This window comes from Salvelinus fontinalis, chromosome 4 (assembly GCF_029448725.1).
Source record: "Salvelinus fontinalis isolate EN_2023a chromosome 4, ASM2944872v1, whole genome shotgun sequence".
Classification (NCBI taxonomy): domain Eukaryota; kingdom Metazoa; phylum Chordata; class Actinopteri; order Salmoniformes; family Salmonidae; genus Salvelinus; species Salvelinus fontinalis.
In genome coordinates, this window is record NC_074668.1 from 10575975 (window position 1) to 10590994 (window position 15020).

General features: G+C 44.7%; 1 protein-coding gene across 2 annotated transcripts in view; it reads right to left on the reverse strand.

Annotated features, from left to right (window-relative positions):
- LOC129853067 (glutamate receptor ionotropic, delta-2) overlaps positions 1 to 15020 on the reverse strand; it is a 691695-nt gene that overhangs the window by 240806 nt on the left and 435869 nt on the right. For both annotated transcript variants that reach the window (XR_008759076.1, XM_055918729.1), the window contains exons 7-8: positions 14033 to 14194; positions 9156 to 9275 (exon numbers count right to left, since the gene is read on the reverse strand). Coding sequence is in view for 1 of the 2 variants with exons in the window: in XM_055918729.1 (XP_055774704.1) it covers positions 9156 to 9275; positions 14033 to 14194 (282 nt within the window). In the remaining variant the exon portion in view is untranslated. The remainder of the gene's footprint in view (positions 1 to 9155; positions 9276 to 14032; positions 14195 to 15020) is intronic.

Genomic DNA, 15020 nt, shown 5'->3' on the forward strand with positions numbered 1-15020 from the left:
GGCGGATATTTTAGTATGAATGAAATGCTATTCATTTAGTGGGTTAACATTCCCACTGACACTCACTTGATATCGTTCCCCGGGCTTGCCTCGCTTGCTTTGCCTTTGTCACCTCCCTATATCTAAAGTATAGGACATCTATATCACCCCCTCACCCTCTCTCTCTCTCTCTCTACCTCTCCCTCTCTCTCTCTCAGTGGGTTCCACATCACTGGGAACACTATTAGATCCAACCTAACTGTGACCCTCTTTAACGGCCACACATTGTAAATATAAATCTATTTTATTTCCCAGCAGAAATGACTTAAGGTCCCACGAAGCAATTACCCAGCAGACAGTGCGTCTGTCATCTATTCTGCTGGCCAATGGAGCTTTTAGATTGTTGATGTATAGAGTGGTAAGCTGCATGTAGCCATCTGAATTAATGGAGTGGAAAACTAATTATTGCACAGAGGTAATAATAATTATGATAGATTGCCTAAGTCCAACTATTATCAACATAGAGACAACTGTATGTGTGTGTGCATGTGTGTCTGTGTGTGCGTGCGTGTGCGTGTGTGTGTGCGTGTGTGAGAGAGAGAGAGAGAGAGAGAGTGAGATGGGAGAGAGAGGAAAAAAAGAAAAGAGAGGAAGGAGAGAGGGAGAGGTCGAGAGAGAGGGGGGAAATAGAAAGTGAGTGATAATAACATGCGTACAGTATGTGTGTGGCTCAGTGTGGATAATGAATTGAAAGAAAGGCAGGCAGCAGATTATAGCCCTGCACAGCTCCAGGTCAGTTCTGTGTCAATTACCTCTGTGTCATTACTGGAACAGCCGTTCTGTGCCTGGGCATAATTTAAGAACAAGGCCCGGTTTAAAAAGTCCATCAGTGGAGTTGAAGAGATATGAAAGGGTTTGTGATTATAGTGTGTGGGAGGAATGCGATTGATAACTAGCCCTTCTCTGGGGTGTAGGTCCTGTGTGGCTCAGTTGGTAGAGCATGGTGCTTGCAGCATGTGGGTTTGATTCTAATGTGGGACTGGTCTGGATGAAATTCTTTGCTCTCACTACTATTCTAGATAAGAGTGTCTGCAAAAATACAACATACTATTTGTTTGAGGTGTATTTTTCGTGTTTGTTTATCTTATTGCGAGGTCGCTTGTGAGCAAGCCTTTCATTGTATTCGTGTACATATGACTTCAACCTTGAGGGAACCTCGGGCCAGTTTGCTGAAACAAAATGGACAGCTGTGAATTAAAAGCTGAATGAAGATTAGGTTTACATGTTAATAAAGACATTTCCAGAACTTTGTCTTGTTATCGTTATCTGGACATAGGTACCCACTAAACATAAATATAAGTTGTGCCAAAATAGCTGAAATTAATTGGTTACATTTACCCACATCCACGCCTTGACAACACGAACATAGGAACATGCAATGTGCATAGAAATTACCACACACAAAGACGTATCTCTGGAGCCAAGAAATAATGGGCTAGGTGAGTGCCTTTGAGTGAGGGGATCAGCTATGTGATAACCTCAAAGCCTGTTTAAAACTATCATTTAGATCTCATGGATGGTCAGTCCTTTCATCCATAGCTCAGTCTATTTGAGAGAGGTTACATTTCTCCAGCCTCATCCCTCAGCTGTTTACCAACACAGTGGCGGGGTGGAGCTTTATTGTTTGAATTGCCCCCCCCCCCCCCCCCTGCAATTTATTGAGTTGTTGATGTTTATCTTTAAATTGAAGTGCAGTATGATGACCTGCAACTCTTAGTCTCTGCTTTTCTCAATTGGTTCATTACAAATGTAAAATATCAAATATTCAGTAGACGGTGCAGCAATGCTCTCCCTCATCAGATGTTCTGGTACATACTGTACAGTGCTTATCATAGCTGTATAACAAGTATTTAATTCCCTCAAAAGGAATTATATTATTATATTAAGAAATCAGAGTTAATGTAATTACTTTGTAGTTAAATATTAATTTCATCTTTGGAGGCACGGTGCGTTATGTTTGTGTCTCAGGCCATTATCTCTAATGAGATCTGACAATCTAATTTGTAATCTACAGCAGGCCCCTCTGGAAGTTTAGGATTCGTCAGGGGTGTGTCTGTGTGTGTCTGTGTGTGTCTGTGGGCCTTGGTCAAAATGTGTGCACTATATAGGAAGTAGGGTGTAATTTGGGACATCCCTTAACCCCTGCACGTCACCCTCAGAATTGCTGACACTCCAAAATGAAACATACTATAGGCAGGGCCAGAGTATATCGATGGTGCTACAATATAATCTAGACGTATAATCTAGACATGTATTAACATATCAAAGTCACACTTTGTTTCAGAGTACTTGTAGTACACTTGGTGTAGAGAATATCATCCTCATATTGAGTCGCCCCACAACACAACAGGTGCACCTGGCACCTACAAACATACCCCATTCAAAGGCACTTAAATATTTTGTCTTTCCCATTCACCCCCCGAATGGTACACATACACAATCCATGTCTTAATTGTCTCAAGGCTTAAAATCCTTCTTCAACCTGTCTCTTCTCCTTCATCTACACTGATTGAAGTGGATTTAACAAGTGAAATCAACAAGGGATCATAGCTTTCACCTGGATTCACCTGGTCAGTCTATGTCATGGAAAGAGCAGGTGTTTATAATGTTTTGTACACTCAGTTTATAACTGTAGCACGTTTGCTAGTGAGTTTTTTTTCACTGGGTTAGTAAAAACAGAGCACAAATAGGTAGGATGTGGGAAACTGGACTCTGTGGGTACCACAACCGGAAAATCTGGTCGAGACAGATGTTTTTGGGAATAAACGGGGAGGGCCTACAACTGGTCGGTGCGACTACAACCACCAGCAACATACACTGATAGCAAAACATTCTGTGCCAGAATCTGTTCTGCTTCTATGGGTTCAAACCTCGCGTGCGTCTTCACATCTATATTTTCTATTTTCCCCTCATTTGAATTCCATACTGTCACTTGTCCACTCAAGCTTAACATTGTTGTAATCTATCACGCACAAGGTGTCCTTGGAGAGTTCCTCAATGAGCTTGACACCTTGAAAAGCTCATTTCATGACGATGGCCTACCACTCATCGTACTGGGCGATTTTAACCTCGCGACGATTGATTTCAATTAATTTCTTTCCTCCTTTGACCTCACCCTTTCCCAGTCACCTCCCACTCACAAGGCAGGCAATACGCTTGACCTCATCTTCACTAGAGGCTGTTAGCCTTCTAATCTCACTGCAACCCCCTATATATCTCTGATCTGCCCCAATCCTACCCACTCAGCCTCTACCCAGATGGTCATGCGCCGCCGCAATCTTCGCTCTCTCTCTCTCTCTCTCTCTCTATCATATCATATCCTCTCTTCCGTCTGCTATCCTCCCTTTCTACGTCCTTTGACTCTCACTGTCCTGTTTCCTCCCGGTCGGCCCGACCTTCCCCGCCTGCTCCGTGGCTGAGTTACTTACTGCGGGCTAACAGAACAGGGTTGCGGGCATATGAGCGGAAATGGAGGAAAACTAAACTTCCGGTGGACGTTTACTGTATATTCCTTCCACTCCCTCCTCTCTACCTTCTCTTCCTCTATATTTGTTGCTAAAGATGCTTTCTATCACTCTAAATGTCAAACTTCTGCATCCAACCCTGGGAAACTATTCTCAACTTTATCCCCCATCCTTAATACTCCACCTCTTCCCTCTCGCTCCTCCAACTCTGCAAATGACTTTGTCAACCACCAGGTGACATGGAGAGGGTCTGTGTTTGCACCACGTACTCTCACTACTGGTGTCCCACAGGGCTCGGATCTAGGCCCTCTCCTCTTCTCTCTATACACCAAGTCACTCAGCTCTGTCATATCCTCACATGGTCTCTCCTATCATTGCTATGCGGATAACACTCAATTACTTTTCTCCTTTCCCCCTTCTGACACGCAGGTGGCGACACGCATCTCTGAATGCCTGGCAGATATCTCTGCTTGGATGTCAGCCCACCACCTCAAGCTCAACCTCGACAAGACAGAGCTGATCTTCCTCCCAGGGAAGGCATGCCCGCTCAAAGACCTCCCCATCACGGTTGACAACTCCACAGTGTCACCTCCCAGAGTGCAAAGAAGCTGAACGAGAACCTGAACAACACCCTATCGTTCTCTGCAAACATAAAGCAGTCACTCGCTCCTGCAGGTTCACTGGTCGTAGAGTATGACCTTTCCTCACACAGGAAGTGGCACAAGTTCTAATCCAGGCACTTGTCATCTCCCGTCTAGACTACTCTCTGTTGGCTGGGCTCCACACTTTGCCATCAATTCCCTGCAACTTATCCAGAATGCAGCAGAAGACCGGTATACAATCTTCCTATTTTCTCCCATGGCACCCCACTCTTCCGCACACTCCACTGGTTTCCAGTTGAAGATCTCATCATCTTCAAGACCCTGCCTACGGAGCAGCAAGGGGAACTGCACCACCTTACCTTCAGGCTATGTTCAAACCCTAGATCCCAACCCAAGCACTCTGTTCTGCCAACTCTGGTCGCTCCCAGTCAAAGCTCTTTCCTGTCCTGGCATCCCAATGGTGGAACAAGCGTCTTAAATTGTAATTTTTATTTAATTTCACCTTTATTTAACCAGGTAAGCCAGTTGAGAACAAGTTCTCATTTACAACTGCAACCTGGCCAAGATAAAGCAAAGCAGTTTGACAAAAACAACAACACAGAGTTACACATGGGATAAACAAACGTACAGTCAATAACACAATAGAAAAATATATGTACAGTGTGTGCAAATATAGTAAGATTACGGAGGTAAGGCAATAAATAGGCCATAGTGGCGAAATAATTACAATTTAGCATTTAGCGAGTAGAGATACTGGTGTGCAAAAGAGCCCAAAAAATGAATAACAATATGGGGATGAGGTAGTTGGGTGGGCTATTTATACAGATGAGCTGTGTACAGGTGCAGTGATCGGTTAGCTGCTCTGACAGCTGATGCTAAAAGTTAGTGAGGGAGATATAAGTCTCCAACTTCAGTGACTTTTTTTCCAATTCGTTCCAGTCATTGGCAGCAGAGAACTGGAAGGAAATGCGGCCAAAGGAGGAGTTGGCTTTGGGGATGACCAGTGAAATATATCTGCTGGAGCGCATGCTACGGGTGGGTGCTGCTATGGTGTCCAGTGAGCTGAGATAAGGCAGGGCTTTACCTTGCAAAGACTTATAGATGACCTGGAGCCAGTGGGTTTGGCAATGAATATGTAGTGAGGACCAGCCAACAAGAGCATACAGGTCGCAGTGGTGGGTAGTATATGGGGCGTTGGTGACAAAACGGATGGATCACTACATCCAATTTGCTGAGTATTGTTGGAGGCTATTTTGTAAATGACATCGCCGAAGTCAATGATCGCTAGGATAGTTAGGAGGCTTTGTTGCGAAATAGGAAGCCGACTCTAGATTTCATTTTGCATTGGAGATGCTTAATGTGAGTCTGGAAGGAGAGTTTCCAGTCTAAACAAACACCTAGGTATTTGTAGTTGTCCATATATTCTAAGTCAGAACCGTCCAGAGTAGTGATGCTAGTCGGACGGGCGGGTGCGGGCAGCAATTGGTTGAAGAGCATGCATTTAGTTTTACTAGCATTTAAGAGCAGTTGGAGGCTACAGAAGGAGTGTTGTATGGCATTGAAACTCGTTTGGAGGTTTGTTAACACAGTGTCCAAAGAGGGGCCAGATGTATGCAGAATGGTGTCGTCTGCATGGAGGTGGATCAGAGAATCACAAGCAGCAAGAGCGACATCTTTGATATACACAGAGAAAAGAGTCGGCCCAAGAATTGAACCCTGTGGCACCCCCATAGAGAATTCCAGAGGTCCAGAGAACAGGCCCTCCAATTTAACACACTGAACTCTATCTGAGAAGTAGTTGGTGAAACAGGCGAGGCAGTCATTTGAGAAACCAAGGCTATCGAGTCTGCCGATAAGAATGCAGTGATGGACAGAGTCAAAAGCCTTGGCAAGGTTGATGATGACGGCTGCACAGTACTGTCTGTTATCGATGCCGGTTATGATATCGTTTAGGACCTTGAGCGTGGCTGAGGTGCACCCATGACCAACTCGGAAACCAGATTGCATAGTGGAGAAGGTACGGTGGGATTCGAAATGTTCGGTGATCTTTTTCTTATCTTGGCTTTCTAAGACCTTAGAAAGGCAGGGCAGGATGGATATAGGTCTGTAACAGTTTGAGTCTAGAGTGTCTCCCCTTTGAAGAGGGGGATGATCGCGGCTGCTTTCCAATCTTTAGGAATCTCAGACGATATGAAAGAGAGGTTAAACAGGCTAGTAATAGGGGTTGCAACAATTTCGGCGGATAATTTTAGAAAGAGAGGGTCCAGATTGTCGAGCCCAGCTGATTTGTCGGGGTCCAGATTTTGCAGCTCTTTCAGTACAGAGAAGCGGGGGGGGGGCTTGGAAAAATTGCTGCGGGGGGTGCAGAGCTGTTGGCCGGGATAGGGGTAGCCAGGTGGAAAACATGGCCAGCCGTTGAAAACTGCTTATTTATAATTCTCGATTATCATAGATCTATCGGTGGTGACAGTGTTTCCTCACCTCAGTGCAGTGGGCAACTGGAAGGAGGTGCTCTTATTTTACCGTGTCCCAAAACGTTTTGGAGTTAATGCTACAGGATGCAAATTTCTGTTTGAAAAAGCTAGCCTTTGCTTTCCTAACTGACTGTTTATATTGGTTCCTGACACCCCTGAAAAGTTGCATATCACGGGGGCTATTCGATGCTAATGCAGTACGCCACAGGATGTTTTTGTCCTGGTCAAGGGCAGTCAAGTCTGGAGTGAACCAAGGGCTATATCTGTTCTACATTTTTTTGAATGGGGCATGCTTATTTAAGATTATTTAAGATGGTGAGGAAAGTTTTTTTTAAACAACCTGGCATCCTATACTGACAGGATGAGGTCTATATCCTTCCAGGATACCCGGGCCAGGTCGATTAGAAAGGCCTGCTCGGTGAAGTGTTTTAGGGAGCGTTTGACAGTGATGAGGGGTGGTCGCCGACCCATTACGGATGCAGGCAATGAGGCAATGATCGCTGAGATCCTGGTTGAAGACAGCAGAGGTGTATTTAAAGGGCAAGTTGGTCAGGATGATATCTATGAGGGTGCCCATGTTTACGGATTTAGGGTTGTACCTGGTAGGTTCCTTGATAATTTGTGTGACATTTAGAGCATCTAGCTTAGATTGTAGGACGGCCGGGGTGTTAAGCATGTCCCAGTTTAGGTCACCTAACAGTACAAACTCTGAAGCTAGATGGGGGGCAATCAATTCACATATGGTGTCCAGGGCACAGCTGGGGGCTGAGGGGGGTCTATAACAGGTGGCAACAGTGAGAGACTTGTTTCTGGAAAGGTGGATTTTTAAAAGTAGAAGCTCGAACGGTTTGGGCACTGACCTCGATAGTATGACAGAGCTCTGCAGGCTATCTCTGCAGTAGATTGCAACAGCGCCCCCTTTCGCAGTTCTATCTTGACAGAAATTGTTGTAGTTCTGTAAATTTCTGAATTTTTGGTGGTCTTCCTAAGTCAGGATTCAGACACAGCTTGTACACCAGGTTTGGCGGAGTGTGCTAAAGCAGTGAATAAGACAAACTTAGGGAGGAGGATTCTGGTGTTAACATGCATGAAACCAAGGCTTTTAGGGTTACAGAAGTCAACAAATGAGAGTGCCTGGGGAATAGGTGTAGTACTGGGGGCTACAGGGCCTGGGTTAACCTCTAGATCACCAGAGGAACAGAGGAGGAATAGGATAAGGGTACGGCTAATGGCTATAAGAACTGGTCGTCTAGTGCATTGGGAACAGAGAATACAAGGAGCAGATTTCTGCGCGTGGTAGAATAGATTCAGGGCATAATGTACAGACAAGGATATGGTAGGATGTGAGTACAGTGGAGATAAACCTAGGCATTGAGGGATGATGAGAGAGGTTGCATCTCTGGAGGCACCAGTTAAGCCAGGTGAGGTCTCTGCATGTGTGGGGTAGGACAAAAGAGAGAATGCCAAGAGTGTGCAAAGCTGTCGTCAAGGTAAAGGGTGGCTACTTTGAAGAATCTCAAATATAAAATATATTTAGATTTGTTTAACACTTTTTTGGTTACTACATGATTCCATATGTGTTATTTTATCGTTTTGATATCTTCACTAGTATTCTACAATGTAGAAAATAGTAAAATAAAACCTTGAATGAGTAGAAGTGTCCAAACATTTGACTGGTACTGTATATGAGAAGAACTGGGAAAAGAATATAGTTCTCTAGGTAACACTTAATAATTAGATGTACACTTATTTACAATGACAGCCTACCAGGCAACCAGGTTAACTGCCTTGTTCAGGGTGAGAATGACAGATTCTAAAGTTATCAGCTCAGGGATTTGATCCAGCAACTTTTCAGTTACTGGTTCAACGCTCTAACCACTAGACTACCTGCCACCCCAAACATTGCAGTATTTCTACTAAACATACTTTGTATAGAACATTGTTCTAAAGGTTATTTAGCTATTTCGTGTCACTGTGGCAGCCAAACCTGCCTTCTTGCGCGAAACACAGTGCTCCATCCTCGAGACAGCACGTAAGTCAGACCTACAGAGACAGCGCACCAGTCACCTGTACGGAATACATATTAGGAACTTCTTCATTCCTCCTTCTCAGACCTCACCTAGTCTCAAAACTCAAGTCTCACCCCTCCTCTTCAATCCTCACCCTTCAACCTCTTTCACAAGGCCACCACGCAAGGTCAGATAACCCCCCCTCACCACAATATTTACTATTTATTTCATAATCTTTTGAAAACAGCTAACTTCTAGCAATTCTACACATTTTGTCATTGGGCAGAGAAAAAAAGTTGCAGATTTTTTGCCAATCTCAGAGAAAATGTTGCTGTTTTCTTAACATCAAGCAGCACGCTGTGGAGAATAGTCAACAACAACAATAACAACAGGAATAGGAACAAGATCGTTTTAATAATAATAATAATAACATAGCTGCATGGCATTTAGTAGATGCTTTTATCTAAAGCGAATTACAGTCATGCGTGCATCATTGTTTTGTATGGTGACCCCAGTGGGAATCTAACCCAAGGTCATTTGATCAAGAATAACGTTGTGTTCTTTTACCTTACTGACACCCCTGCCCCTGTCCTCGCCATAATTGGTCCCCAGGATCTCAAAGTAGATGTTGGGGTTGGTTCCGTTGTCTGTAAACTCCAGGAAGCCAGTCAGACCACTCACTCCAGACTGTAAGGCACAGCACAAACACAAACACAAAGTCAGAGGGTTTTTAGAAAATCCTGCTGAGATTAAAACAATTCCTCATGAGACTGAGACTGTACTAATATGGACACCGTACAAGAGTGATTAGTAAGGTCAAAGAAACTACCAAAGAAGTCTTCCCAGAAAAGTCATAAAACATTGAAAATGGTTTTAATAAAAGGTCTCGTCACTCCGGACAATGTCTGCTATTTCCTGGGCCCTTTGGAAAATAAATGTGATAGATAGTAAGACATCTTCAACTCTCCAGCCTGGACACTGTGAAGTGATTACCTGGTTTGATCCAGTTGTAGGATATTAATTTGAGCCAGTTTGCTACAGCAGGAAATGTGAATTATTATGTGGATTATAATTCATGGACATTTTTGTAGGGGTTGATACATTTTTCATGAGAACAAATCTAGTCTGAAATTTCTAAGTGAAAATTACAAACTTCAGAGGTCTTTTTAAACCTCAAATACAATACAGTTTTAAAGTTTTAAAACGTTTTTAATTTCCTGAATTTCATTCTCCGGCAGCTCTCCTGCAACAGGGTGATCAAATGAATATCCTACACTTGTAAGTGTGGGGCTTTTTCAAGAGAAATCCTCTCGCTTTGATATTTCCGTTGATGTGTACAGAGGCTATGAATCAAGTAATTCTATGCCTCGCTCCCCTCACACCCCTTTCATAATTCAGCCTGCATTAAACCTGCACTGATGGCAGCCCCGCGTGCAGCGCTGCGTTCGAGAGCATGACAGCCCCAACCAACAACGTGCCCGCCCGCATTGGGAAACAGATTTATTCATCTACATGCAGCCTGTTACATTAAAGTCATGATAATAATCGCCTGTTGTTAATTTACTCTTAATCTGTTCTTCTTTTGCTAAATGAGAGCAGGCTTAAACATAAAGAGTGATCGGCTGCCACGAACAAAGCATCACACCATGAGTAGCCTTTCATCTCCCCAAAGCACCACACCATGAGTAGCCTTTCATCTCCCCAAAGCACCACACCATGAGTAGCCTTTCATCTCCCCAAAGCACCACACCATGAGTAGCCTTTCATCTCCCCAAAGCACCACACCATGAGTAGCCTTTCATCTCCCCAAAGCACCACACCATGAGTAGCCTTTCATCTCCCCAAAGCACCACACCATGAGTAGCCTTTCATCTCCCCAAAGCACCACACCATGAGTAGCCTTTCAACTCCCCAAAGCACCACACCATGAGTAGCCTTTCAACTCCCAAAAGCACCACACCATGAGTAGCCTTTCATCTCCCCAAAGCACCACACCATGAGTAGCCTTTCAACTCCCCAAAGCTATCCAACATCACAAACGAGTGCAGAGACCCCCCCCCCACCCTTTCCAAATTGTAGGTCTAATTAACACAAAGAGAATCGTTGTAAATGTATTGCACCAATACTGCGCTGACAGGATTAATTAGCTGTCCAATTAGGGGAGCTGAGCAGCAAGCTCACCCTAACACATGCATTGAAAAGCCAATAAACAGTCCGTTCCCCTAATGAAGCCGTAGAACAGTGGACCAATGAGGATACCCTGGGGAATGTAATATGGGCCCATTACATGGCTGGTTTACAGTAAAATAACAAGGCATACGCCACATCACCACAGTTATTACAACAGCCAGCAGCAGGTGCAGGAGAGAACACCTCACACATACAACCAGTCTCAGGACTGGTTGGAGAGGGACTGAATCATTGGGACTCGACCTTTGTTGGCTCAGCTTTCCTACGGCAGGGCCGGTGTCACTTTCACTGACTTCTCATGTGGCTCACGGCAGAGGACAGGGTGTGAGAATGCCACTGTGTGTGTGTGTGTGTGTGTGTGTGTGTGTGTGTGTGTGTGTGTGTGTGTGTGTGTGTGTGTGTGTGTGTGTTGTGTGTGTGTGCAGACACGTGTCGACAGGTACAGTACACTCCCCAGGAGCTACGGCCACAGGGATGGAGAAGGTGTTAACATCACGTCCTGTCCTGCACTAACACAGCAGCTCTGGAGAGCACGATGTCACCTCAACACAACAACAACGCCAACAAAACCACCAGCGCTTTATTCAATGCCTAAGACAGTGTCCCTAATTTCATATCCATTTCAAAGATCCCCTTGGAGATAAAAGTAGGGGCAGATGAGATGACGTCCACCCATGAAGGGCTATCCCTTGTCTGTCATAATATCACTTGAAGGGCTATCCCTTGTCTGTCATAATATCACTTGTTTTTCACATTCATACAGTGGCTTACGAAATTATTCACCCCCCTTGGCATTTTTCCTATTTTGTTGCCTTATAGCTCGGAATTAAAATATATTTTTGGGGGGTTTGTATCACTTGATTTACACAACATGCCTACCACTTCGAAGATGCAAAATATTTTTGTGTGTGAAACAAACAAGCAATAATTTAAAAAAACTGAAAACTTGAGCGTGCATAACTATTCACCCCCAAAAGTCAATACTTTGTAGAGCCACCCTCTGCAGCAATTACAGCTGCAAGTCTCTTGGGGTATGTCTCTATAAGGTTGGCACATCTAACCACTGGGATTTTTGCCATTATGCAAGGCAAAACTGCTCCAGCTCCTTCAAGTTGGATGGGTTCCGCTGGTGTACAGCAATATTTAAGTCATACCACAGATGCTCAATTTGATTGAGGTCTGGGCTTTGACTAGGCTATTCAAAGACATTTAAATGTTTCCCCTTAAACCACTCAAGTGTTGCTTGAGCAGCATGCTTAGGGTCATTGTCCTACTGGAAGGGGAACCTCAGTCCCAGTCTAAAATGGATGGAAGACTGAAACAGGTTTCCCTCAAGAATTTCCCTGTATTTAGTGCCCTCCATCATTTCTTCAATTCTGACCAGTTTCCCAGTCCCTGCCGAATAAAAATATTCCCACAGCATGATGCTGCCACCACCATGATTGAGGATGGTGTTCTCGGGGTGATGCGAGGTGTTGGGTTTGCACCAGACATAGCGTTTCCTTGATGGACAAAAAGCTACATTTTAGTCTCATCTAAGTCTAATCTCTCTACCAGAGTACCTTCTTCCATATGTTTGGGGTGTCTCCCACATGCCTTTTGGCGAACACCAAACTTGTTTGCTTATTTCTTTATTTAAGCAATGGCTTTTTTCTGGCCACTCTTCCACAAAGCCCAGCCGGTAAAGCCCAGTGTAAAGTAGTCCTATGGACAGATACTCCAATCTCCGCTGTGGAGCTTTGCAGCTCCTTCAGGGTTTTCTTTGGTCTCTTCGTTGCCTCTCTGATTAATGCCCTCCTTGTCTGGCCGTGAGTTTTGGTGGGCGGCCCTCTCTTGGCAGGTTTGTTGTGGTGCCATATTCTTTCCATTTTTTAATAATGGATTTAATGGTGCTCCGTGGGATGTTCAAAGTTTCAGATATTTTTTTATAACCCAACCCTGATCTGTACTTCTCCACAACTTTGTGCCTGACCTGTTTGGCGAGCTCCTTGGTCTTCATGGTGCCGCTTGCTTGGTGGTGCCCCTTGCTTAGTGGTGTTGCAGACGCTGGGGCCTTTCAGAACAGGTGTGTTCTGAAAGTGATGATGATGATCCCAAACACACCACCCGGGCAACAAAGGAGTGGCTTCGTAAGAAGCATTTCAAGGTCCTGGAGTGGCCTAGCCAGTCTCCAGATCTCAACCCCATAGAAAATCTTTGGAGGGAGTTGAAAGTCTGTGTTGCCCAGCAACAGCCCCAAAACATCACTGCTCTAGAGGAGATCTGCATGGAGGAATGGGCCAAAATACCAGCAACAGTGTGTGAAAACCTTGTGAAGACTTACAGAAAACATTTGACCTCTGTCATTGCCAACAAAGGGTATATAACAAAGAAACATTCTTTCCGCAATATTAAGCTGATCCACCCCCAGAAAAAAAAGGGTATATAACAAAGTATTGAGATAAACTTTTGTTATTGACCAAATACTTATTCTCCACCATGATTTGCAAAGAAATTCATTAAAAATCCTACAATGTGATTTTCTGGATTTTTTTTCTCATTTTGTCTGTCATAGTTGAAGTGTACCTATGATGAAAATTACAGGCCTCTCATCTTTTTAAGTGGGAGAACTTGCACAATTGGTGGCTGACTAAATACTTTTCTGCCCCACTGTATATACTGACATCCTGTGACAGATCATGTGACACTTAGATTGCACATAGGTGGACTTTATTTAACTAATAATTTGACTTCTGAAGGTAATTGGTTGCACCAGATCTTATTTAGGGGCTTTCTAGAAAAGTACATTTTTTCATTTCACTTCACCAATTTGGATTATTTTGTGTATGTCCATTACATGAAATCCAAATAAAAATCTATTTCAATTACAGGTTGTAATGCAACAAAATAGGAAAAACCTCAAGGGGGATGAATACATTTGCAAGGCACTGTAGTATGCATCCCAAATAACATCCTATCTCCTATATAGCATACTACTTTCAACCAAAACTATATGGGCCCTTATCACAAGTAGTGCACTATATAGGTCATAGGGTTCAATTTGGGACGCAGGCATTTTCAAGGACTGGGACACCATGTGGGTGCAATTATTACCAGGTAGAACAGAAAACCAGCAGTACTCCGGACCTGCAGGCTCAGATTTGAATATCCTTGGTCTATAGTCAGGAGGTAGTCAGGAGAAACTGCTGTCTCTAAGAATAACCCCCTATATGGACCTTTATCTCTTTATCTTAACCCTCTATATGGACCAGTACCTTTTTGACGTTGTCCAGCATAGGCCGTCCTCCTTGCCAGGGCTTAGAGTTCTTGCGGATACAGGTGAGGCTGGCCATGCTGTGCCACTTCCTGTCCTCCAGCTTCCTGTGGAAAGTGTTGGCCAATAGCAGCACTGTGTCGTAGACGTAGCGGTTGGTGATCTGGGGAAAGAGGAAGGGAGGGAGGAAGTAGAGGGTGAGACAACAGAAGGAAAGCAGAAGGGGAGGGTGAGACAGAACATGAAAGAGGTAAAGAGGTAGAAAGGAAGAAAACAGACCAAAAAAGGAGGGAGAAGTTAACAGTGTAACAAAAGAAAAAGGGGAAGATGGTCAACAGTAGTACACTACATAAGGAATAGGGTGCCATTTGAGATGCAGACAGAGTCTGCTCTACACCCTGCTGAAAGCTGCTCTGCTCTGCACCCTGCTGAAAGCTGCTCTGCCCTGCACCCTGCTGAAAAATGCTCTGCTCTGCACCCTGCTGAAAGCTGCTCTGCTCTGCACCCTGCTGAAAGCTGCTCTGCTCTGCACCCTGCTGAAAGCTGCTCTGCTCTGCACCCTGCTGAAAGCTGCTCTGCCATGCACCCTGCTGAAAGCTGCTCTGCCTTGCACCCTGCTGAAAGCTGCTCTGCTCTGCACCCTGCTGAAAGCTGCTCTGCTCTACACCCTGCTGAAAGCTGCTCTGCCCTGCACCCTGCTGAAAGCTGCTCTGCCCTGCACCCTGCTGAAAGCTGCTCTGCCCTGCACCCTACTGAAAGCTGCTCTGCACCCTGTTGAAAGCTGCTCTACACCCTGTTGAAAGCTGCTCTGCACCCTGTTGAAAGCTGCTCTGCTCTACACCCTGCTGAAAGCTGCTCTGCACCCTGTTGAAAGCTGCTCTGCTCTACACCCTGCTGAAAGCTGCTCTGCACCCTGCTGAAAGCTGCTCTGCACCCTGTTGAAAGCTGCTCTGCTCTACACCCTGCTGAAAGCTGCCCTGCACCCTGTT